This window comes from Lingula anatina, chromosome 4 (genome assembly GCF_051362555.1).
Source record: "Lingula anatina isolate TDL-2025a chromosome 4, LinAna3.0, whole genome shotgun sequence".
NCBI classification, from domain to species: domain Eukaryota; kingdom Metazoa; phylum Brachiopoda; class Lingulata; order Lingulida; family Lingulidae; genus Lingula; species Lingula anatina.
In genome coordinates, this window is record NC_141770.1 from 8,888,708 (window position 1) to 8,916,043 (window position 27,336).

At 34.5% G+C, this 27,336-nt stretch overlaps 2 protein-coding genes across 5 annotated transcripts in view; one reads left to right on the plus strand and one right to left on the minus strand.

Moving 5' to 3' along the window:
- Positions 1-148: 148 nt before the first annotated feature.
- On the minus strand, positions 149-10,509 carry LOC106179430 (coiled-coil domain-containing protein 102A). The gene is made up of 8 exons (XM_013563049.3): positions 10,343-10,509; positions 6,403-7,571; positions 5,585-5,693; positions 4,375-4,491; positions 3,838-4,047; positions 3,363-3,533; positions 2,904-3,007; positions 149-2,440 (listed from the first exon to the last, which is right to left on the minus strand). Exons 2-8 carry the CDS (start codon positions 7,263-7,265, stop codon positions 2,338-2,340), a joined length of 1,677 nt encoding a protein of 558 aa, XP_013418503.2. The 5' UTR covers positions 7,266-7,571; positions 10,343-10,509; the 3' UTR covers positions 149-2,337.
- The window catches only part of LOC106179421 (uncharacterized), a 22,547-nt gene continuing 5,637 nt past the window's right edge, over positions 10,427-27,336 (plus strand). The window contains exons 1-10 of one of the 4 annotated variants that reach the window (XM_087010456.1): positions 10,427-10,545; positions 11,231-11,378; positions 11,583-11,772; positions 15,050-15,414; positions 15,672-15,953; positions 16,259-16,448; positions 16,948-17,141; positions 17,865-17,900; positions 18,279-18,308; positions 19,051-19,246. In XM_087010456.1, coding sequence (XP_086866582.1) covers positions 11,304-11,378; positions 11,583-11,772; positions 15,050-15,414; positions 15,672-15,953; positions 16,259-16,448; positions 16,948-17,141; positions 17,865-17,900; positions 18,279-18,308; positions 19,051-19,246 — 1,558 coding nt within the window. In that variant the 5' untranslated portion in view covers positions 10,427-10,545; positions 11,231-11,303. The remainder of the gene's footprint in view (positions 10,546-11,230; positions 11,379-11,582; positions 11,773-15,049; positions 15,415-15,671; positions 15,954-16,258; positions 16,449-16,947; positions 17,142-17,864; positions 17,901-18,278; positions 18,309-19,050; positions 19,247-27,336) is intronic. The other 3 variants (XM_087010457.1, XM_087010458.1, XM_087010459.1) reach the window with 3 other exon arrangements.

A 27,336-nucleotide genomic window follows, 5' to 3' on the forward strand; every position in this document is an offset into this window, starting at 1 on the left:
CAGTTTCTGCTTCAATAGAAATAGACCTTACAGAGTATTTTATAGAGTGAATGGTCTTTATCCAACTACATGTCCTTTTTTTTAACAGATTATATTTGTATCCTAGCGGCATATAACATCTTTTTGAAGTAATGAAATAACTAGGGTGTAAATTTTGGCTTTTATCGAAGAAATTCATGTTAATATTCATTGCAGTAATGAAGCCATAGTGATGCCAGGCACTTGTGTGATTGAGTTATTGCAACAAGTTGTTCAAAAAGACATTCTACTGATTGAAAAAAATAACACGATTATAGGTTTTACTAAAACATTTACTCACAACTATTGTATGTTTGTCATTACAAGAATGATGTTCAGCGTCTTATTTCAACAATAAGCAGGCCAAGTCATTTCAGGAAAAAAAAGTTGCTTTCATGTTCAGAAAAAAAAAAAAATAAAAAAATAAAATAAGTTCACAAAACTGTGGGTACATATTCTGATCCCTTGTTTGGACCAGTTTTTGGAAGACTGAAGTACATCCTGTAGTTATCTCTTTGTTTTAGTTCCACAAATTTTTTTTATCCACAAATTCTCAATGATAAAATATGACAGGGTTTGTCAGTAAATTCTGGTTACAAACCCCATTTTCAAATTATCCTACAAAACATAAAAAAATTAATTACTCTAATGACTTCTGATGAGGATAAAATTTAATAATATCTTCTAAAAACTTATTTTTAAAACATGATTATTCTGTTTACTCTATACAGATTCAACTTTTTTTAACCTTGAAAATCTTCCCATATTTACTACAAACACAAAGTTTCAAGGGCAAACAATTTTGAACCGACTAATTTTAAATCCCTGAAGAAGTTTAAGTTCTACATTGGAACATAGTCTATATAGTATACTGTAGGGATACATACTGAATGAGTGGGCATATAGACACTAGGTGAGATATACAACCACCCTGTATTCTCACCGATCTGAAATGATGACATTCACAATATAAATATGGCATTTGTGATAAAAATCACGAATCGTAATGCAAGCTGCACTCTTGACTGATATGTATCAAATAACAATCACTTAAACCCCCTTTACACTGGATGGCGTCCTTTCTGCGTCCTGTGGTACAGCCCTGTTTGAGAGTAAAAATGAAATTACGTGCCAACAACTGACTAATCATTGAGCATTCGTTCTGCAACCAAAGCAATGCTTGTGCCTCCAGTCTACGACCACAGCGACGCCATTTTCATGGTCGCACAAAGGCCGCTGTCCATTGTAAAGGGGGTTTTAGCAGCCGTCAAGCAACATCTTGACATGATTGGAATAGTTCTGGTAACATTGTACACAAACTTGCTACACACACACTGAGTATTATTATAATAATACAATTTTACTAGTACATTTTTTTTTCGAAGTCGGGTCCTGATATCAATCTCAAGCCAGACATGACTGAACATTGAAGCATCAGCTTTTTCAGAAAACTTTCTGAAAATTTTGCCTTACTAGCTATATATCCCAGTACAATGTATAAAAATATGACCTAGCAGCTAATTTAGACTAGATTTGAGATCTGAGACCCAGGCTTCTCAGACTGAAAGACTCAGACTGGGCTTAATTACTATCCATTTCCCTTAACTATAAATAGTTCAAATATAATAGGATATACTTATAAAATTTAAAACTTTGAAAACTAATACTTCTTCATTGCTTTGCAAGAGTAGGTAAATGCTTGGCATTCTATAATTAAGTGGTTGTATTTTGATCTAGTAAAATTTCAATAAACCTGCATTTTCTTTGAGAAACCTGCAAATATATCAGCAAGCCACTCAACTGAAAACAAAAAGTACAGCAACAAATCCACTTTTTCAGTACACTTCAGCAGAAACAATATCAAAATGCAAACATTTTCAGATGAAGCACTTGCACAAGAACAAAACGGTGCAGCTGTACATTAAACATAAACCAGCATTTTCTCTTATGAGCACATTTTATTATATTTTACCTCAGTTTTAACCACTTAATAGCTTGGACTGTTGGAATTGACAGCCTTTTTGCATCATACAAATACACCTAAGATTTGCTTCTTATTAAAGCAATTATGATGATTAGAAAACCTCTCTCAAAATCTTGGACGAATGAGCACACCTCATTTTTTAAATCATGATCCACTCATACTTAACATGTGCATTTTCCAAACTGAATGCTAGCATGACCAGTTTCTTTCGGATTCAACAGTTACATCATGTGTTCTATTCACTATCTTTTCTAATACTTCAACTTAAAAAATTCTAAATGAGTAAATGCATCAGTTTGCTTGTTTGCCAGTTAATATTTGTACTCTCATGGTACTTAATCTTCCACCTCGTCACTGTCTATGCCCTCCGCAGACTCATCTGGGTCAAATGACTTGGACTTCCTGGCAGGAAAGATTGGGTTAGCGGCATTACGAAGCCTGGAATTAAAAAAAGATTTTTTTAAAAATTTACTATATTTCACCAACTGTCTTTGTACAATGGTTAATGAAACAAAGTTAATGGCAGAGTTGGTGAGGCAGTGCTGCCATCTGGCAATCAACCTACAAACTACATGAAAACCTGGTGGCAATGACTTGCATTGGGACTTATACCACTTTTTCTGGAATGTTACAGAGTCAGAATAAAGTCCCCAAATTTCCAGAAATCTGTGAATCCTTGGAATAATCACATGAGAGTGCAATTTTTTCCCTAGCAGACAACTAAGACATGAAAAGTTGGACCTAAAATGAATAAATGAGAACATGAAAGTGTCAAGTGGGTCTGGTAAAGCACAAACCACCGAGGCACTATTATTGTAACTAAGATCCAACAGCCATGGATATTTTTTTCTCTGTAACCAGGATAATCCTGATAAAAAAAAATTCTACCCATTTTTATTACCTGGTCTGCAGATGTTCCACCTGGACCTGGAGGTTCTCTGTCTGCTCCTGCAGCTCATCACAGTTCCTTTGTAGCTTTCTGGCCAGGTTACTCTGAGAGTCCACCTAGAGACAAAAATCATTCCAAAGATGACTCAACAAGCAAAAAGAAGGAAAAAAAAAAGGCTCAAGAGTCAAGGGCCTTGGGCATCTTTCTAAATTGCAGTCAAAGAGTGAGTTGATAAAGGTCATTTATATCTACAGATTGAATTTAAGTGGTACAAAATAAATTTTGACAGTAAAGAATGATGGACCCTGGAGATAAAGAGTAAATAAACAGGACAAGGAAAATAGTTTACAGTTTATCATTTCAATATATCAAATTGTTTCATAACAAATAAAAATATAAATGTGAAGAAGAAGAAAAAATTATGAACTGTCTCTCCTTTTGCTAGTGACAAAAATTAATATTAACAATTACCTCATCTTCAGCATTAGCCAGATCTTTCTTCAGTTCCTCTACACGCCCCCGTAACTTCTTCACCTCCAACTCGTACTGCTCTGCCCTTCTCTTGGCGTGGTCCAAATCCACATTTTTCTCCTGTAAGAGTTTCTTCAGCTTGGCATGGGCATGTTTTAAGTCTCCCAGTTCCTGAAATAAGGAAGATATGAATATGTATTACTGACTTAGACTTTTTATTCGGAGAGTGCACACACACGCACACACAGAGAGAGAGAGAGAGAGAGAGAGAGAGAGAGAGAGAGAGAGAGAGAGAGAGAGAGAGAGAGAGAGAATGAATTTACATGGCATTTTTCTCAAAAATAGTGGCTGTTGGATTTTAGTTACTGTAACAATGATAGTAACAATTAAAACAATATGAGAGAATGGCAAAACTACTACTCACACAGATGGAAAGAGTTCATATCAGCAACAAAAGATTCTTCTGAAACCATACCTTGGTTTTCTCATAGACATCTTTCTGTAGTACTTTCATATCACTATCCAGGACAGCTGAGGCTTGCTGGCTCTTCCTCTCCAACTCCTCCTCCAGGTCTGTTATCTGTACTTTTAGTTTCTTGTTTTCTCTTTCCAGGGCCAATTTCTCTGTGTCCAGTCTTTCCCGCTTCCCCCACTCAGCTGCGTTTTCTGCTTGCAACCTTTCCAGCTGTAAAACCAAAGACAATTGATTTTAAATTAAAATCACGTGGGGTAAGTAGTTAACGTGAATAATTTTAAATACTGGTCTGAAACAAGGGTTGCTTTTAAAATTGTTATAAAACAGGTGCATTACGTCATCTCAATGGCTTATTGTTTGGTTAAGTAGACTAAAATTATAGTTTAAAAGTTACGACCTCTGCTTAAAGCAGACTAAAATTATGGTTTAAAAGTTAAAACCTTTGCTTAAAGTAGAGTTAATTTATGGTCCAAAAGTTAAGACCAACTTTCAGGATAAAGTTCTGTTGTGAAATAGAACGCTGACTGCCATCCCTACCTCTGCTCTCAGGTCCGCCAGTCTCCTGTCCATAGTGGTGCGAGACACAGATTCATCCTCCAGCTCCATGTTAACCCTGCTCAGCTCATCTTGGTGGATCTCTTTCACTTCATTTAACTACAAAGATTAAAACAGAAACAGGGTTTATTGTTTATATCTGCCGCAAAGGTGGAAAAACCAAGCCGAAACCTTTGGAAATTCTAACAGAGGTGGATTATTGGGGGGAGAAAATGGCATAGTCAAGAGAGAATTGAGAGCAAATTGAATTATATAACACTGCACCTTAGTGACCAGGAGATCACCACTGGCAACAATATTATATCCATACATTATTTCCTTTTTCCTTCATTTAGGATAATATATTCTGACTATATCTTTTTCAGGGGCCTAAATTTTTATCTTATAAAGGACAATGGCAACTGAACTGAAACAATTTAAAGAACTTAAAGTCACAACTTTTAAATATTATTATCTAACGATTTCAAACATCTCATATCTTTTGAGTTCATTAAAAAAAACATTTACAGACAATAATGAGCTTTTGATACAAACTGCTCATCTTCATGCTAGAAAGCAAAAAAATCAAAGAAAATCAAAATATATTCAATTTCTAACATCCACATTAGGCATGCAGCATGCGATGTGACCATGTGTCCAGGGCTCACCTCCACTGGGCTTTCCTGACATGGGAGGCATGAAAGAATGAGGGTACCACATTTTATAACAGACTAATCTACACTGTTGAATATGAAAAGATCGTCAAAGACTAGCCCAAAATGTTTTTTTTTTTTTTTTGCCACATCTTGTCAAAAAAAAAGCCACATAGCAGAACCCAATCAATTTTATGAGATTTTCAATGCGAAATCCAGGCTGACTATGTCTTATTGTTTTCATTTTGGAAAATTGCATTTAATGCATAATAATATTATTTTCATAGGGGATTCTTGCTAAATTGCATTCAGTTTAAGCAGCTTAAATGTCTGTCACACCCACTAAAGCTGCTATGAGGATAATTAACTTTTGTGCACCTTTAAACTGAATGCAATTTAGCCAGAATCCCCTCGGAAATAGAATGACCCTGCAAGTACGATAGGTTTATGGGAATGGCCTCTTCAAGGGCAATACCATTACCAGTTGTATCCTTATTGAATATGGACAGACAACTCTGAATAATGGAAATATTGTTTTATATCTTACTGCTATTACTTACCTGTTTTAGGGCTTCATGTTTTGATTTCTTTAGCTCATCATACTTGGTCTTCATTGAAGTCAGGTCTGTGGACAACTTGTTGATAGTTTTCACCATCTGCTCTTTTTCACTAAAAAATCAAAATAATTACATCATAAGACAAAAAAAAAAAAAAAAAAAAAAGACATCCTCTGAAGACCACTTTCCACTGGAGATGGGTTGATCTAACTTAGTACATATTATCTCAGTCTTCTCATTCATATGGAAGATAACAGACAACATTTGTGCACTAACTTAAGTCGAACCATCTCCAATAGGAACAGGCCTTGATATTCCCACTGTCATATGGCTAAATATGAAAAAAGTTCTTGCATCATCACTCAACCATATTACACAGCATGTGAAAGCAATCCAATTTATATGTGGTTTACAATCAATACTGAATATCGAGTATGCACTTTGAGATTAAAACATTACACAGTACTGCATTCTTTATGCATATGCTACACATGAGGACTTGTTTCAGTACTCTACATAACAGTTCAAATATAAATGTCAATTTTGAAGAGAACCTGATATTATGCTTTATATACTGAGATCTGGGGTTTATTAGTAAATGTATCTCTAACCAATATGACTAGAGTCTGATTATAATGCGGAAAAGTGTCATGAAAAGCCAACCTAATTAAAATATGTACAACAATCCCTGGGCAGGATTTTAAGTCAGATAATCACAATTACAATGTACTAGAGCATTTGCAATTTAAAACCTTTAACAATTCTGCAACTGTCTTGTACATGCATACTAGAACTTACCGCCTAATTAAACAGATACTCACTTCCTCTCTGCAAGCACAGTCTTCTGTGCCTCGTCCAGCTTGAGTTGCACCATCAGGACCCTCTGGTCTGCCCAGCTGGCATCTTGTGACGGAATCTCTTCGGTGTATTTCCTATTACTACCAGCACCAGTATGCTGGTGTTTCTCTGAATGCCCTATCTTCCCTCCCCCTCCCCCACCACCACTGCTACTACTCCCTCCACTACTGGAGTCAGTTTTCTTTGGTAGAAGTCTGTCTAAGAGGTCCATGTTATCGGAGGTGATTTTATCCTGTTCTGGGACAGAGTCTGTGACCTTGGTAGGTGTGTCTCTTTCTGGGTGGGACTTGGTGGACTTGCTGCTGCCACCCCCACTGCTACTGGCGCTGGCCACACTACTACGGTCTTTATCCGCGTGTGTGTATAAAGCCAGCTGTTTTCTTAACTGTTCGTTATCGCCAAGTAGTTCTTCTTTTTCTCTTTTTATTTTAGTGAATTCTTTCACCGTCGCTTCTAATTTTGACCGTAGCTGCCTGTTTTCCTCTCTTGCCTTGTTCCTCTCATTTCGAACCTTACTCCACTTTTCTCTCCAGTTTGCCGTGCAGTCGGACCACCAGCGCATGGTCTTCTCCATCTGTGCAGCACGCGCCCGTGCTTCCTCAAGCTCGCGGAGACGCATCTCCTCTCGCGCCTCCCAGTCATTCTCAGGTGCATGAGGTGGGTACTGCATGTGCATGCGCGGGGTTTCGCTGCGACCTTTGTCCGGCTGAGGGTTGCCCTGACCTCCATGGGGAGTCGCCATCATCTGTTGTGACGAAGGCGTAGCACCAACGAATGACACGTCCGGTATAGGGGTGGGGGTCGAGTTATTTGATCTGGAATTCATCTTATACCTCTGAGTACACAAAGATTTAGCACCTATACTATTTGCAGATCTGCTTAGTACATGTCAACAGGGCCTCTATTCCATCGATTTTAGAATGCCACTGAGCATTGTTACCATGAGTTTAACCAAGGTGTCTTAAGTGCTGTCAACTTGTATGGCTAGTAATGTTTTTTTCACTGACAAGGTTCTTTAATGAATACATTCCCACTGGGTCCTGTATGCCATTCCTTTATCCTTGTTTTCTAGTCAAAGCTCCTGAACAAGATGATGCCAGCATGGCTATCAAGTCTGTGCAGGCTGCAGGATCTGCAAACAAAAAGAGAAGATGGAGTGGCGACACAGTTAGTCAGAACACACAGAATAACATTAGAATTGTTGTAAAACCTAGAACTAAGACTTGGTAAATTACTGGTATGTCAGTGACTAACTACCAGTGCCTTTTAGTCTAACTTTTTTTTTCAAAGAAACAATAGCTAATGGTTTTATCTGTGAGGTTGATGGATAACCTCAAACATGGAATACTGTAATTTATCTTTCAAAATGCTGCATTTATTAGTGGAATGATGGTCGTTTTCTTCTGGGAACATCTGTGGGAGTGTCTTATGAATCATGCAGATGCATATAAATACATTTTTTAAAAAACGTGACTAAAGTTAAATCTGATTATATTTTATTTAAATATACTGCTGTTTGTAAGGTTCTCATAAGATTTTATCTACCATCACAATGACACAATCGAATAAGTATAAATATTCCTGAGGTAGTTTTCTTATTTTGATTCTTACCACCCAAATGCAGTTTTCTCATTTTTCTTTCATTTTTATGTTATGAAATCCTAGTTTGTATTGTCTATTTTTGTTTACTTTATTTCTATTTTTAAATACATATCTTTCCCATATGGTGCATTATCTTAAATCTTACCAAACTAATAAGTATAAAGTAAGAACTCACATTATATGAACATCTCCAAATATTGTTATTTCAATAATAACATCATATCATAATGCACTCAGCCACCACAAACAAAATTTCTGAATACAGCCTTACTAGATATATTCATATCATTTAATTTCTGATCATCTATTTCTGACATCACAAAGGAAACCTAGCAGTGGGAAATATAATTATTTCACTATATTCATATTTAAGTAATTACTGTAATTCTACAGGGAAGGGCTATTCTGTGTTTGTGTCTGAATGGGCCAGTGGTATAATATTGCCTAATCACTCTTCAGCATCTGATCCCACACAATAGAGCTCAGCACACTGAACAAGGGCTTGCAGCATGACATCATACACATCAGCAAATATCAGCACATCACTGGGGCATTTTGCTTTGGGGTTTTGCCACAACATATGCTTACTTTACTAGTACTTAGCTACTAGAAACAATCTTTACCAAATCAATAAAAAATGGTAAAAAAATATTTTATTCATCTACAGAGCTTAACATTTTGGTTCATGCCCACTGCATACTGTCATCCACACAAAAGATCAGACTACAAGTTTTTTCCACTGATACTAAAATATATTTATGTCAAAAATGTTGGAATGTGCTCTGCATACCATGGACTACTAATTACATGATGTTTTGTCTACACCAAGTCAGATATACCTCTTCACTCAAAGACAGTAAACCGCTGCTGGTAAAAATCTAAATGAACAAGGAAATGTACAGTGATGTTTTGCCACTGTGGTTTTAGTCTAGCCCATTTCATATTTCAAGAGAAAGGATCATTCATGATTGATTAGTATTTTAGCTTACTATGATGATATTTGTCTCCTGGAGGGCTGGGTGTGGCTCATGAAATAAAAGACAGAAAGCAGAATCTAAGCAGTACATCATTACCACTTTGAAGAGATAATGGACAAAACTCTGTCAATATCATATTGTAGCATGTAATTTTCAAACTATAATTTCAAATGCTGATAGCATGTCTAGGGCATTGTGCAAGAATCCATTAGTGACAGAGGCAATAACACAACTCTAGCTGGATTGTGTGAAGTTTCAATGGACTATAACTCGAGTAGTTTGTGATTTTAAGAATGTGACACTGGAACCGTTTTATAGATATAATGTGTACATGTGTATGTGCCACAAGCATGCTTAAGTTTTAATTCAACATTGCAAGTGGGGTGCACTGAGTTCAAATGAAGTCTCAAATACAACTACTACTAGTACTAAGGAATTATGCTTCCAATTCTAATTCAATTTTACATGACAGAAATATATCATGTTAAAATAACCAATTTTGGTGGATCTAATACATAAAAGCATCTGAATGCAATTTTTTAGACATGCAACACTCACTTATTACCAACATTTTAGACATGAGCACTTGACCTACTCATTACATCACTGATAAAAACAAAGCAGACTTTGAACATCCTATTGGGAAACTTGAATGTTTTCTCAGGATAGATGTTAGGGGGAGGGGCAAATCCTGTCAGCTGACATGGCTGTCTACAAACATCTGTGTTACTTAGGATACCATTTACTGTACCACGAACAATATGAAAAGCATTAAAATGATATCTAGGTATAATTTTAAAGTGGTTTACGCTTTTAAGCATTGGAAGTCTTCAGTTTAAATTAAGTAGAGGTGACATTCTCGAGGCTTAAAAGTTCATTATTCACTCATTCATGTAATTTGAACATTAACTTATATTCAAGAACAATATCAACTAGTAGGAGCAGTTACTGTTACAACTACCAGCAGCTGACTACCAGTAACTACATTTGAGATTTTAAAAATTTGCCGAACTAAAACATGTGTGCAGATTTTAGTTTTCCTTTGCAAGTGGAGTTTAAATGTGTTCCCTGCAGAATGTATTCAGACACATATAAATCTACCGTATGTCATGGCTTGTCGAAATGAACTTTGGTATAATTTTGCTAAGGATGGATGAGCTGACTGTAATCGAGGTAAAAATATTGAAAGAGAAGTTTGAAATACGATAAAACGTTCTTGTCCGACACTCGACTTATTTACTTCTTCTACACACTTAGGCCAACTGCTCACATAAATAGCCCCATTACCCTTAAGTGATGTCAAGATTATTCAAACCAACCTTACCGTGATCAAAGATTGCCAGAAAATTGAATTATCTGGTAGCTAGTAACCCCTCGAACTCAACACTCTCACGCTCAAACATGGCGTAGTAAACCTCGCGAGATGTTACGAGATTTAGCAGCAGGAGCGTCCTGAGACAGCCAGCGTTTTTTGTTGTAAAATTGATTTTAGCGACAAATTTCGACGAAGATTTCAATATTTTGTAGGTATGTTTTACGTTTATATCATTTTTGATATGCTTGCGTGTTTCTGGATAATGATATTGAGTAGATTGCCTCCCAAATTGATGGAAACAGGCACGGCATCCGGACAACGTGTGAACCCCAACGGACCCCGAGTCAGAATATGACCTCAAGAGCTTTGCAAAAGATAGTCAGTGTATCACCTCACATTCTAAATTATTTCCAATGGACATGACAGCCTGATAAATTTTGCATTACAGTGGAAGCATGATATTATTCCAGGCCATTTATTTAAAGAGACTGTACCTTTTTTCAATGTAAATTATTCTATTGTGTATTTTCTTTAGCTTGTGGATGGCACTGCATGGCAGCTAGGTGATTCCCCCTTCTATCCCCCCCCTACTAAACACTAAATAAATAAATAAAGAAATGAATAAATCGATTAATTAATTAATAAAAAGAAATATATTTGATGTCATGAATGAACCCAGAAGCAGTCATTCATTTTATAACAAGTTGACATTGATGAATTTGATTTAAAAGAGATATAAAAGAGTAAAGCATCAGAGCATGGTTTATTTTGGAGAAAATGGTTTATTTTGTGAAAATAATAAAAAACTGAATCTGGTGAGGCCTGAGAGAAGATAATGTATCTGGACAGCAGAATTAAACATTCAAAAATCTTTTAAATTGATGTTCCTTTTTTTAGTTAACAGAGCTTTCTCCATCCATTTCCTGAACACGGCTAGTACCTGCTGCTGTTGTTGACAGCGATTATCATCATGGATGAAGAGGAGCACTACAACTTTGATGATGAAGCAGAGAAGATACTGCAGAAGCCATTGACTGAGGCTCAGGTGACTAGTAACACAAGTTTATATATTAAGGATATTAAAGGAATTGATGTATTTGATTTAAAGTTGATTTGTTTAGAGTTGTCTGTATGTTTTCTTTGAATATTTTGATAAAAGATCTGCTCTGTATAAAGTAAATATAATAATGACACTTTCCATACTTAACATAGCTGCACTCATCAAATGGGATTGTGTGTGTAATTACAGATCAAGTGTAAAAGCCGCTGTATGCTGGCCACTGGTGAGACTGTCCCACTGGTCAAGTGTGAAGATGACCAGTGTGGGTGTGGTCAGTACCACTGTCCATTCTGCCCCACAAGGCAGTTCAAGCCAACCACGCCCACCAAGGTCAGGAGTCACCTGATGTGTCACATTAAAGCAGCTGTCAAATATGAAGGTGAGATAACAGGGGCAGATCCAGAGATATTTTCTGACTGTCTTCCAAATTATCTTTGTTGATATATCACCCATTTTTGACCATCTTCCGACAGAAAAATTAGATACCCATCAGTGTAACCCTGAAAATCTGACTGCTCCTGGATAACACGGTTGCATTCATACCAAAAAAAAAAAAAACAAGCTTTTGTGGTCTGAAAAATCCTTACTTAAAGGTAAACTACATATGTATGAAAATTGAAGTAATTGTACATCCCAAAGTCATATTATTTTTATGTACAGACACAGATGTGTCTGTACATATAGCCGTCACCTGCGTCTGTCGTCGCCGTTGCCGTTGCCGTTGGCGTGCACTTTTACCGATAACACGATAAGTGGAAAACGGTTTTACATTTTGGCTTGAAACTTACAGAACTGATGAATATTCATAATACGCAGGTCAAGTTCGAAAATCAGCATGATTGGGTCATTTTTAGGGAATTTTATACTGTTTTTTCACTTTTTTCAGCATATATACAGCACCGATAACACGATAAGTGGAAAACCATTTTACTTCTTGGATTGAAACTTACAGAACTGATGAATATTCATAATACGCAGGTCAAGTTCAAAAATCAGCATGATGGGGTCATTTTTAGGGAATTTATGCTGTTTTTCACTTTTTTCAGCATATATGTAGCACCGATAACACGATAAGTGGAAAACCATTTTACTTTTTGGCTTGAAACTTACAAAACTGATGATAATTTATAATCCGCAGGTCAAGTTCGAAAATCAGCATGATTGGGTCATTTTAAGGGAATTTATGCTGTTTTTTCACTTTCTTCAGCATATATGCAACACTGATAACACAATATAAGAAAAACAGATAGGCCAATTGTCATTATACTCACAGGAGTAGTCAAACTAACTAAAACGCAGGTTGAGTTCGAAAAATCAGCATAATCGGGCCCTTATTTTAGAAGTTTTGCTGTTTTTTCACATTTCCTCAGATTCAATTCTTAGGCATGTTAACAGTCTCATTATTTAAATAAAAAGATAAGTAAAAGTGTTTGTTTGATATTTCCTGCATCTTTACAACATTGTTAATTGATTATGTAAAAATGATGGTAAACTTGTTATCGTGTATTGTGTAATAAAGTGTCAAAAATGGAAATAAACTCATATCATTGCAGTTTGTCAGATTCAATCATCCACTATGTTCAGAATTTCAGAATGGAGGAAATTGGACATTTAACACTGTTCTATTGATATTTTTCCCATCTCATCAATTTTCTTAGTTGGTCATATAAAAATGGCAACAAACTGTTTATTTTGTTTTATGTTAAAAAAGTGTTAAAAATGGAAATAAACCCATTTCAGAACAGTGCTGTCTTGTTTACATTTTGGCATTTTTAAGATGTGACTTTGAAGTTCCATGAGCCTGCAGACCTTTGCTAGTCACATTTTCTGAATATCCATTATACTGATATTTTATGATTAAAAATTGATGGTCATAATGCTGTTAAACATTATGTAATATTGCATCAAAATTTGAAGAAACCCCTATTTTGGGCACTGCTCCCATGATGACCATTTAAGAAAAACCATGTCACTTACTGTATTCAAACTTACAGGAAAGAAACATAGGGCTGAAATACAGTTTCAGTAGGCAGTGCAGTCTGTTTGGTAATTTTTTCTGGCAGTTAAACAGTTTTTTGTGAAAATTTAATTTTTCACATATTGGCATTTTCAAGGTGTGACTTTGAAGTTCCATGAGCCTGCAGACCTTTGCTAGTCACGTTTTCTGAATGTTCATGTGACTAATATTCCATTATTTAAAATTGATGGTCATTATGCTGTTAAACATAATGTAATATTGCTTCAAAATTTGAAGAAACCCCTATTTTGGGCACTGCTCTCATGATGGCCATTTAAGAAAAACCATGTCACTTACTGTTTTCAAACATACAGGAAAGAAACATGGGGCTGAAATACAGCTTCAGTAGGCAGTGCAGTCTGTTTGGTAATTTTTTCTGGCAGTTAAACAGTTTTTTGTGAAAATTTAATTTTTCACATATTGGCATTTTCAAGGTGTGACTTTGAAGTTCCATGAGCTTGCAGACCTTTGCTAGTCACGTTTTCTGAATGTTCTAATTGGCTTCTTTTTCTGGAAGTTATACATTTTAGTGAAATATTCATTATTATCATTTTGGCATATTCATTATGGGACTCAGAGCTCCCATGGACATGAAGCCGAATGGTAATCAAATTTTCTACATGTCCATGCTATTTATAGTCAATAATCAAAAATTGGTGATAATTATTCTGTAATTTATTATGTAATGTTACATCAAAATTGACAAAAATCTTATTGCACTGCTACTACAAACATTATGAAAAGAGAACTGTTACTTATAATTATTTTTAACTTTCAAGTATGATTTTTAGGATTGGCATGCAGTTCAAATTAGAAAGCCAGCTCAATTGGGTTATCATTTATTATTGAATTTATGCAATTTTGTGTGAAGTTCTCATTTTTCTCATTCTGGCATTTTCAAAGTGTGAACTTGAACTCCCATTGGCCTGAAGCCTTATGCTTGTTACACATTTTACTTACATTGGTATTACCTGTTGAGCATAATTAAAATTTGATGTTGAATTTGCAGTTAAGCATAATGTACTTTTGCATCAGAATTGACAGTAGCCTATTTTGTGCATTGTTATTTTCTGCTTTTTGTCTGTACATTTGACAGCTTTGCTGCCTTGTTTACTTCTAGATATGTCATTTTAGGATGCCTTTAACAATGAAGTGATTTTGAATTAACAGGGATTGTATTTTCCTTGGCTATTACTCTCTCTCACAGAGAATGCAGATTAGGCACTTGCCATGTAGCAAATAGTATACTAAACAGTGGTTTTTATGCTTTGTTCTGTACTTTAACATGTATATAACACAACCTTTTTCTTTTATTTATACCTTTTCAAACTCAGTTTGTGAGTGGTGGAAGTTTTATATTATATTCTTTACAAAATCAGTTTGATACTAATTATCAGATTATATTATCATTGTCTTTTAATTCAGGATTATTGAATTACAATAACAGCTATAGAAAACTGACCCCTTAAACTGAAATATATGAATTATGGATGAATTATTAGTGTAAAAATCTTCTCAGGAAAGTGTGTCTCCCACTGCCCCCCCCCCCCCCCCCCCAAAAAAAAAAAATAATAATAAATAAATAAAACAATAAATAAATAAAAAGTTTGATCTTGTTAATAAATCTTCTATTCTTCAGGGAAGTTCATCATTCGCTGTCACACAGAAGGCTGCAATCCTCCAGAAGAGCGCCTGGGTCACTACCACTGTCCAGAGGAAACATGTCCTTACTCCTTTGACAGGTCCAGAACAGTGATGACCCATCTCAAGAAATTCCATGACATCATTGTGGCCCCAGATGGGACAACCAAAATGTTGGACCCGCGAAGAGGCGTGGTATGGAGGATAAAACAAAAGCTGTTGTGGAAAAATAATCTGGCAGCGAAGGAGAGGGCAAGCAAAGAGGCAGGGGGTGCGCCTCCTCGAGGGTCGACACCTCCACCGAATGCTATTTTGGATGATCTAGCTTTGAAATGTTTTCATGGAAAGCTAGAGGAGGAACTGGTAAGGGGATGAAGGTCAAAGTTATTGTGAACACTATAAACAGTTACACTATTTGTTCACAGGCATGTTCTTTTGAGTCATTTGATTTTTTTTCTTCATGTAGTTTTTTTTTTAATTTTATTATATCATTGAGTTTCTTCTTATAGGTTTAGGTATGATAGTGGTAAATCTAATGGGCATCAATTAGATTGGGTCATAGACTAAAATGTCACGAGTAATATTTTGAAGTTTGTGATTATTTAAATCTTTTAAATTAGGAAGAGGTAGATGCTGGTGATTATAATCCAAAAGCTAGGGAAGACATGTACAGGAGAGCTGCCACAGGTGACCCAACCAAAGACTATGATGTGTATGTCCTGCCGGAGCACATTAAAATCCCAGCAGGGGGCAGCACTGAGAGTAGGAAAAATACTGAAGATGGCAGTACTGATCAGGATGGGATCAAAAAGGAGCAAGAAGACATCTCAAACTTGGATGGATCACAAGATGAATCTCAAGTTGCATCAAACAGTTCTGGCAGTGGGATGACACCAATACAGGTATTATAACTAATTTAAAAACAAACCTTTGTTTGTCATAGAATATTATCAAGTTTTGTCCAAAGCTCTATTCTAAGATAATTATGATATTTGTCTGTTTTTTTTTTTACATGTTATTGTATCAATCACCTTCAATTTTAAATAATTTTGATAATCATTTTATTGTCTGTTTGCTCATTGACGCTCTGAAGATATTGATTTTGTTGATTACTGTTTTTCATGTAAAAAGCTATTGTATCCGACTTGATTTGTGAAAATCACTGAGAATTATTATTATTATTATTATTATTATTATTTACTTCCAGCTGTGGTGCAAATCTGTCAGCGTAGTTGGTCCCGAGGACAAGTTTCCTGTGCGGCGCTGTAAGAGTCCTGGGTGTAACTGTGGTCTGTATCACTGTCCCCTGTGTCCTATAACACTGTATTTACCAGGTACCAAGAGTAACCTTCACTACCACTATAAACAGCATGGCATATATGGATATGCTTATGGAGGTATGGGAATTATTGTGTAGGAAGTGTTCTAGATTCACAGCTACATGTTGATTTTTTTGGTAGCATATTTTTGTGAGTGCATTGTATTTTAATTAAAATTAATCAAATACAGTATTTTGCAAAAAGAAAAGACCCATACAGTATAATAAGGCTCTGCAGTGGTCGACTTGAAAATGATCCCAGTTTTTTTCAGTTGCTCAGTCTAAAATGACCTCCATATCTTATGAAAACCCCCGTGCACGTGTCTGCATATACTTGTGGGTGATTGTGTGTGATTACATGCTGGGCTCACCCTATAATTATAATGTTTCAGCCAAATAGCTGAAGAATATTAAATTGGTCAATTTTTTAAATCCAATATTAACTTTTAAACAATTTTAGAAAATTTTCAAACTGTAGTATTTACCACTATAAAAGCATATTGTAAGATTTTATGAATTCATTTAACCAACACATGTAATTTACTCTGTGTAATAGAAAACATTACTGTGACTTGCAGACACGATGATCCTGAAGAGCCACATAGAGCTGTGCACACCTAATGGTCAGTCGATGAAGGGACACATCCACTGCCCTGTAGATGGCTGCACTGTTGTCTCCCAATACAGACGAACCATGGAGACCCATCTGAGGCGCGTGCACCAGTCTGGCTTTCAGGTGGGGAATACAGCCTCCGGAACACAGCAGGATGAGGTAATGTATGGCAACGGTTTTACAAAAAAAAAAAAAAAGAATAAAAATAAATAAATCAATCAATAAATAATTTAAGACAGGCCCCAGTCAAAAAAAAAAAAAAAAAACTGAAGTCAGATTCCCTGGCTAAGAACTTAATTACCAAGGTTACATGGTCACATGGGCACATCTTACCCTATCAGGAGCAGTGTAACAGCACTCTCATGGAAATCCTAGTCAACTAAGCTAGGGGGTAATTTTTTTTTTTTTTTTTTTTTTTGAAACTGCATGGGCCCTGGCCCTGAAGTTTTCTTTGTGGATAGGGAATGTGTGTTAACTGGTTATAATATCACAAACAGAGCACATTGTCTCTTTTTATTGACCCTTGCAACCAACAGAGAAGTACAAGAGTCCGCATTTTAACGTGACTGTCTTCAAATTTCAGCATATTTACATGCTGTAAGGAATCCATAAGTTAACCTATTATTATACGTACTATCAGCACATACTTTAGACTGTGTACCAGAGTGTCATTTTTGCTCATGAATTGCCTAAAACATGACAGATTTGTAGTTTTAGGTTAAAATCAAAACATCTCAGAGAACCTGATATATATCTGAGGACATTTTTCCATTGAATTTCCATCTGCAGGTATATTGAAGTAAATTAGTTAAGAATTCAGGGTAAAAAGAAGATTTTAGGGGTTGAACTTTAAGAGGGGGCTTTTTTTGTGTGTATTTGCAGGTTGTTCACCCATCTCCTTGCTTGTCAGGAAATGCAGTAAGTATTCTGCCCTGCTTTCCAGTATTATAGTTTGTAAACACATCTTTATGTTGTACTGACAGAAAAACAATACATGAATAAAATGGAAATCAATACTCAGATTGTGGAAAGGATTTGTTCAGTTGGATGCTATATTATATGTAGCATTCATGAGAAAAGAAAAAACCCAAAATTATTGGCTTGAAATAAAAGGTGAAATGTTTCAGAAGATGATTTAATTTTTGGTGAACAGTAAAGATAAAGATAGGAAAAGAATTATGACAACATAGCAATGAATCACTTCAATATCATGTGTAAATTAGTGAACAAATTTCTTTAATATAATAACAATGTATGTATATGGTGATCTGAGGTCTTTAATTGTTGTCATTTTAGTTCAAGATACGTGCCTCCAAAGTTGAAAAGGTAGGTACAGTTATCAGTTATATTTATTACTGTGTATGATTCCTTCTCTGGGGTAGCGCTAGCAATTTTTTTCACTTAACCAAATCATCACTTTTTTGTCAATTTGTTATCCAGATGGTGTTAATATGACTAAAATGAGTCAAATCAAGCCCTTTTTGTTTAGCCAATTTAAGTCAGTTTTAGCATTTGGCTAAATTGGTGAGTGTTAGCGCTACCCCAGCTTCTTTGTAAATTACTGAAGCATAGTGCTTTGTGTATAAATACAGACATCTTTTAAGTAAAAAGTAATATACCTGTTATAATAATGGCAGACATTTGACTGTTTGTTTGATTTATTTACCCACTTTATGGGAAACTATATAATTTTTGAATGCATTATACAAGCTGTAAAATTTAGACTGTGGTTTAGGTTGTAAAAGATATTTCTTGTGGGCTAGTAGGATTTCTTGCTAGTTGTTGTGAAATGTTTATTTTAAAAAGTAAACATCTAGTACCCTATTCCATGCATATTATTTTTTCAAGATACAAAATTTATAATATCCACTAGAATTTTTTTTGAAAAATCAAAAAAATGTTTTGGGTTGAACCTAGATATGTATGTAGAATATTTAAATCAAATTGATTAATTTTGAACTGAATGTTATTTTTTGTTTCCAAATGTACATTTATCTCTTTTCCTTATTTATTGCTTGTGTACGCATGCGTGTATTCACATAATATTTCTCTCTGTCTGTATCAACAGCTGTGTGACCAGAAGTCAGTACTGGTGAAAGACGTGAACCAGTTGCTGTCCATGATGAAGAAATGTCGAGATAAGGAGTGTGGTTGCTATGCCTACCACTGCCCCCTATGTGCCACGTCACAATTTAAACCCAATAAATATGCCAAGGTTAAAAGCCATGTGTTGGTACACATGAAAACTGCAGTCAAGTACAGAAGTAAGCATTCAATTTTTAGCTTCAGGATTTCGAATTTTCCATTCACTATGATCATGGGTGAAAGTTTTCAGACTTATGCCTGATTTCAGGATTTTCAGTCTTCATTTTGATCCTTTTTTATGTACAGACACAGATGTGTCTGTACATATAGCCATCATCTGCGTCTGTCGTCGCCGTCGTTGCCGTCGCCGTCGCCGTGCACTTTTACCGATAACACGATAAATGGAAAACTGTTTTTTCTTTTGGTATGAAACTTACAGAACTGATGAATATTCATAATACGCAGGTCAAGTTCGAAAATCAGCATGATCGGGTCACTTTTAGGGAATTTATGCTGTTTTTTATGTACAGACACAGATGTGTCTGTACATATAGCCATCATCTGCGTCTGTCGTCGCCGTCGCCGTCGTCGCCGTCGTCGCCGTCGCCGTCGCCGTGCACTTTTACCGATAACACGATAAATGGAAAACTGTTTTTTCTTTTGGTATGAAACTTACAGAACTGATGAATATTCATAATACGCAGGTCAAGTTCGAAAATCAGCATGATCGGGTCACTTTTAGGGAATTTATGCTGTTTTTTCACTTTTTTCAGCATATATGCAGCACCGATAACACGATAAGTGGAAAACCATTTTACCTTTTGACTTGAAACTTACAAAACTGATGAATATTCATAATACGCAGGTCAAGTTCGAAAATCAGCATGATCGGGTCACTTTTAGGGAATTTATGCTGTTTTTTCACTTTTTTCAGCATATATGCAGCACCGATAACACGATAAGTGAAAAACCATTTTACCTTTTGGCTTGAAAGTTACAGAACTGATGAATATTCATAATACGCAGGTCAAGTTCGAAAATCAGCATGATCGGGTCATTTTTAGGGAATTTATGCTGGTTTTTCACTTTTTTCAGCATATATGCAACCCCGATAACACGATAAGTGGAAAACCATCCTACCTTTTGGCTTGAAACTTACAAAACTGATTAATATTCATAATACACAGGTCAAGTTCGAAAATCAGCATGATTGGGTCATTTTTAGGGAATTTATGCTGTTTTTTCACTATTTTTCAGCATATATGCAGCACCGATAACACCATAAGTGGAAAACCAATTTACCTTTTGGCTTGAAACTTGTAGAACTGATAAATATTCATAATACGCAAGTCAAGTTCGAAAATCAGCATGATTCGATTATTGTTAGGGAATTTATGCTGTTTTTTCACTTTTTTCAGCATATATGCAGCACTGATAACACAATAAGTGGAAAACTGTTTTTTCATTTGGCTTGAAACTTACAGAACTAATGAATATTCATAATACGCAGGTCAAGTTTGAAAATCAGCAAGATCGGGCAATTTTTATGGAAGTTATCCTGTTTTTTTTTTCAATTTTTTCAGCACTTTTATAACACCGATAACATGATAAGTGTAAAAATGTTTTTCCTTTCCTTGGATTGAAATTTACAGAACTGGTGAATATTTATTATACGCAGGTCAAGTTTGAAAATTGGCATGATTGGACTATTTTTACAAAAGTAATGCTGTTTTTTTCCCTTTATTCAGCATACATGCAACACTGATAACGCATTTTAAGGAAAACCAATCAGCCTTTTGTCTTGCAACTCACAGGAGTGATCAATCTGACCAGTATATAGATCAAGTTTGAAAATAAGCTTGATCAGTTAAGTTTTGATGAAGTTATTAGCCTTTTTGTATATAAGTGGTTTTTCTTCAGATTTAATTCTTAAGCATGTTAACAGTCTCATAATGGTACTAATTGGATATGTTAAAGTGTTGTTTTAACATTTTCTGCTTCTTAACAATATTGTTAGTTGATTATATAAAAATGACGGTAAACCTATTATCCTGCATTGTGTAATAAAGTATCAAAAATGGAAAGGAACTCATCATTGCAGTTCGTCAGATTCAATCATTCACTATGTTCAGAATCTCCAAATGGAGCTAATTGGACATTATAAATTGTTCTATTGATATTTTTCCTATGTCAACAATTTTCCTAGTTGATCATTTAAAAATGACAGTTAATTGATGATGGTTTTATGTAAAAAAGGTGTTGAAAATGGAAAGAAAATCATTTCAGTACAGTTATCTCTTGTTAACATTTTGGCATTTTGAAAGTGTGACCCTAACTTCCATGTCCTTGGAGACCTTTCCATATCACATTTTCTGAATATCCATGATACTTTTATTTTTTTATAAAAAATTTGATGGTCATTATGCTGTTAAGTATTATGTTATATTGCATGAAAGTTAAAGAAAACCCTATTTTGGACACTGCTGCCAGGATAGCGATTAAGGGAAAACCATGTTACTTATGATAATCAACCTTACTGAAAAGAGTGAAGTGCAGCTTGTGTTGGAAAACCATCGTAATTGTTTTCTGTTTTGAAAGCAATGCAGTACAGTGCTATTTGGTGCAATAAATGTATATGGATAGTAGGCAGTTAATTCAGGGTTATAAAATAATTTGCTTAATTGATTTTCAAGTTATTTCAGGGTTATAAAATAATTTGCTTAATTAATTTTCAAGTGGGTATTAAATGAGATTACATAAACACACATTGAGATTTCATTGTAAAGTCCCATCGGTTTAGCTTTCTTAACTGTGTCACATAATTAGGAATCGATGATTATTATGCAGGTAAATGTTATTTAATATGGAAAATAAGTTTACAAAAAAAAATTTGTGTAACGCTTACATTAATGCTAAAGATGAATAACAGTGCCTTATTATTCTCAAACTCAATAGGGTTATTCATATCATGTTAGTAATTGTACAGCTAGTTTCACTTTTTTCAGCATGTATGCAGCACCGATAACACGATAAGTGGAAAACAATTTTACCTTTTGACTTGAAACTTACAGAACTGATGAATATTCATAATACGCAGGTCAAGTTCGAAAATCAGCATGATCAGGTCACTTTTAGGGAATTTATGCTGTTTTTTCACTTTTTTCAGCATATATGCAGCACCGATAACACGATAAGTGGAAAACCATTTTACCTTTTGACTTGAAACTTACAGAACTGATGAATATTCATAATACGCAGGTCAAGTTCGAAAATCAGCATGATCAGGTCACTTTTAGGGAATTTATGCTGTTTTTTCACTTTTTTCAGCATATATGCAGCACCGATAACACGATAAGTGGAAAACCATTTTACCTTTTGACTTGAAACTTACAGAACTGATGAATATTCATAATACGCAGGTCAAGTTCGAAAATCAGCATGATCGGGTCACTTTTAGGTAATTTATGCTGTTTTTTCACTATTTTCAATATAAATGCAACACTGATAACACAATATAAGAAAAACGGATTGGCCAGTTGTAATTATACTCCCAGGAGTGGTCAATCTTACTAAAACACAGGTTGAGTTTGAAAATAAGCATAATCGGGCCATTACTTAAGAAGTTATGCTGTTTTTTCACATTTCCTCAGATTCAATTCTTAGGCATGTTAACAGTCTTATTATTTTACTAATAAGATACATTAAAGTGTTTGTTTGACATTTCCTGCATCTTTACAACATTGTTAGTAGATTATGTAAAAATGATGGTAAACTTGTTATCATGTATTGTGTAATAAAGTGTCAAAAATGGAAAGAAACTCATATCATTGCAGTTTGTCATATTCAATCATCCACTATGTTCAGAATCTCAGAATGGAGGAAATTGGACATTTAACACTGTTCTATTGATACTTTTCCCATCTCATCAATTTTCTTAGTTGGACATATAAAAATGGCAGTAAAATGTTTATTTTGTTTTATGTTAAAAAAGTGTTAAAAATGGAAATAAACCCATTTCAGAACAGTGCTGTCTTGTTTACATTTTGGCATTATCAAGGCGTGACTTTGAAGTTCCATGGGCCTGAAGACCTTTGCTAGTCACATTTTCTGAATATCTGTGATACAAATATTTTATAATTAAAAATTGATGGTCATTAAGCTGTTAAACATTATGTAATATTGCATCAAAATTTGAAGAAACCCCCATTTTGGGCACTGCTTCCATGATGACCATTTAAGGAAAATCATGTCACTTACTGTTCTCAAACTTACAGGATAGAAACATGGGACTAAAATACAGCTTCAGTAGGCAATGCAGTCTGTTTGGTTTTTTTTTTTTTTTTTTTTTTTTTTGGCAGTTAAACATTTTTTTGTGAAAATTTAATTTTTCACATATTGGCATTTTCAAGGTGTGACTTTAAAGTTCCATGATCTTGAAGACTTTTGCTTGTCACATTTTCTGAATGTCCATGTTACTAATATTTTATTAATAACATTTGATTGTCATTATGCTGTTAAACATTATGTAATGTTGCATCAAAATTTGAAGAAACCCCTATTTTGGGCACTGCTCCTATGATGACCATTTAAGGGAAATCATGTCACTTACTGTTCTCAAACTTACAGGAAAGAAACATGGGTCTAACATACAGCTTCAATAGGCAACGCAGTCTGTTTGGTAAATTTTTCTGGCAATTTAACAGTTTTTTGTGAAAATTTAATTTTTCACTTATTTGCATCTTTATTTTCTGTTCTTTGTCTGTACATTTGACAGCTTTGCTGCCTTGTTCACTTTTTTCAGCATATATGCAGCACTGATAACACGATAAGTGGAAAACCATTTTACCTTTTGACTTGAAACTTACAAAACTGATGAATATTCATAATACGCAGGTCAAGTTCGAAAATCAGCATGATCGGGTCACTTTTAGGGAATTTATGCTGTTTTTTCACTTTTTTCAGCATATATGCAGCACCGATAACACGATAAGTGAAAAACCATTTTACCTTTTGGCTTGAAAGTTACAGAACTGATGAATATTCATAATATGCAGGTCAAGTTCGAAAATCAGCATGATCGGGTCATTTTTAGGGAATTTATGCTGTTTTTTCACTTTTTTCAGCATATATGCAACCCCGATAACACGATAAGTGGAAAACAGTCCTACCTTTTGGCTTGAAACTTACAAAACTGATTAATATTCATAATACACAGGTCAAGTTCGAAAATCAGCATGATTGGGTCATTTTTAGGGAATTTATGCTGTTTTTTTCACTATTTTTCAGCATATATGCAGCACCGATAACACCATAAGTGGAAAACCAATTTACCTTTTGGCTTGAAACTTGTAGAACTGATAAATATTCATAATACGCAAGTCAAGTTCAAAAATCAGCATGATTCGATTATTGTTAGGGAATTTATGCTGTTTTTTCACTTTTTTCAGCATATATGCAGCACTGATAACACAATAAGTGGAAAACTGTTTTTTCATTTGGCTTGAAACTTACAGAACTAATGAATATTCATAATACGCAGGTCAAGTTTGAAAATCAGCAAGATCGGGCAATTTTTATGGAAGTTTTCTTTTCTTTTTTTTTTTTTTCAATTTTTTCAGCACTTTTATAACACCGATAACATGATAAGTGTAAAAATGTTTTTCCTTTCCTTGGATTGAAATTTACAGAACTGGTGAATATTTATTATACGCAGGTCAAGTTTGAAAATTGGCATGATTGGACTATTTTTACTAAAGTAATGCTGTTTTTTTCCCTTTATTCAGCATACATGCAACACTGATAATGCATTTTAAGGAAAACCAATCAGCCTTTTGTCTTGCAACTCACAGGAGTGATCAATCTGACCAGTATACAGATCAAGTTTGAAAATAAGCTTGATCAGTTAAGTTTTGATGAAGTTATTAGCCTTTTTGTATATAAGTGGTTTTTCTTCAGATTTAATTCTTAAGCATGTTAACAGTCTCATAACGGTACTAATTGGATATGTTAAAGTGTTGTTTTAACATTTTCTGCTTCTTAACAATATTGTTAGTTGATTATATAAAAATGAAGGTAAACCTATTATCCTGCATTGTGTAATAAAGTATCAAAAATGGAAAGGAACTCATCATTGCAGTTCGTCAGATTCAATCATTCACTATGTTCAGAATCTCCAAATGGAGCTAATTGGACATTATAAATTGTTCTATTGATATTTTTCCTATGTCAACAATTTTCCTAGTTGATAATTTAAAAATGACAGTTAATTGATGATGGTTTTATGTAAAAAAGGTGTTGAAAATGGAAAGAAAATCATTTCAGTACAGTTATCTCTTGTTAACATTTTGGCATTTTGAAAGTGTGACCCTAACTTCCATGTCCCTGGAGACCTTTCCATATCACATTTTCTGAATATCCATGATACTTTTATTTTTTTATAAAAAATTTGATGGTCATTTTGCTGTTAAGTATTATGTTATATTGCATGAAAGTTAAAGAAAACCCTATTTTGGACACTGCTGCCAGGATAGCGATTAAGGGAAAACCATGTTACTTATGATAATCAACCTTACTGAAAAGAGTGAAGTGCAGCTTGTGTTGGAAAACCATCGTAATTGTTTTCTGTTTTGAAAGCAATGCAGTACAGTGCTATTTGGTGCAATAAATGTATATGGATAGTAGGCAGTTAATTCAGGGTTATAAAATAATTTGCTTAATTGATTTTCAAGTTATTTCAGGGTTATAAAATAATTTGCTTAATTAATTTTCAAGTGGGTATTAAATGAGATTACATAAAAACACATTGAGATTTCATTGTAAAGTCCCATCGGTTTAGCTTTCTTAACTGTGTCACATAATTAGGAATCGATGATTATTATGCAGGTAAATGTTATTTAATATGGAAAATAAGTTTACAAAAAAAAATTTGTGTAACGCTTACATTAATGCTAAAGATGAATAACAGTGCCTTATTATTCTCAAACTCAATAGGGTTATTCATATCATGTTAGTAATTGTACAGCTAGATTAAAAGTTTGAATAGCAGCTTTATTGGTATTTTTTGTTATGTTTTATTTTACATTTTCTTTTAATTTTTTTATGCTGTTTTTTCACTTTTTTCAACATATATGCAACATTAATAACACAATATAAGAAAAACAGCTTAGCCAATTGTCATTATACTCACAGGAGTGGTCAATCTTACAAAAATGCAGGTTAAATTCGAAAATCAGTGTTATCGGGCCATTATTTTAGAAGTTGTACTGTTTTTTCAAATTTCCTCAGATTCAATTCTTAGGCATGTTAACAGTCTCATTATTGAACTAATAAGATACGTAAAAGTGTGTGTTTGATATTTCCTGCATCTTTACAACATTGTTAGTTGATTATGTAAAAATGATGGTAAACTTGTTATCATGTATTGTGTAATCAAGTGTCCAAAACGGAAATAAACTCATATCATTGCAGTTTGTCAGATTCAATCATCCACATCTGCCATGATGACCATGATGGGAAAACCGTGTTCGTTATGATTGTCAAACTTTCAAAAAAGAAACACAGGACTAAAATGCAGCCCAAGTTGGAAAAGCAGTCTAATGGGCTTCTTTTTCTGGAAGTTATTCATTTTAGTGAAATATTCATTATCTTTTTGGCATATTCATTGTGGGACTTGGAGCTCCCATGGACATGAAGCCGGATGGTAATCAAATTTTCTACATGTTCATGCTATTTATAGTCAATAATCAAAAATTGGTGATAATTATTCTATAATTTATTATGTAATGTTACATCAAAATTGACAATAATCTTTTTGCACTGCTACTGCAAACATTATGAAAAGAAAACTGTGTTATTTATTATTATATTTAACTTAAGAGTATGATTTTTAGGATTGGCATGCAGTTCAAATTAGAAAGCCAGGTCAATTGGGTTATCATTTATTATTGAATTTAATGCAATTTTGTGTGAAATTTCATTTTTCTCATTCTGGCACTTTCTAAGTATAAACTTGAACTCTGATGGGCCTGAAGCCTTATGCTTTTACTCTCATCGGTGTTACCTGTTGTGCAGAATTAAAATTTGATGTTGACTGTGCAGTTAAACATAATGTATTATTGCATCAGAAGTGGTAGTCTCCTATTTTGTGCATTATTGTTTTGTGCTCTTCTTAAGTTGTGACTTATGGGCCTGAAAGACCTTTGAGAGGGTCAGTCTATAAATTTCCCTTGGGTATCACTTCGCTAATTTCAGTTATAAAGTAATTTGCCTA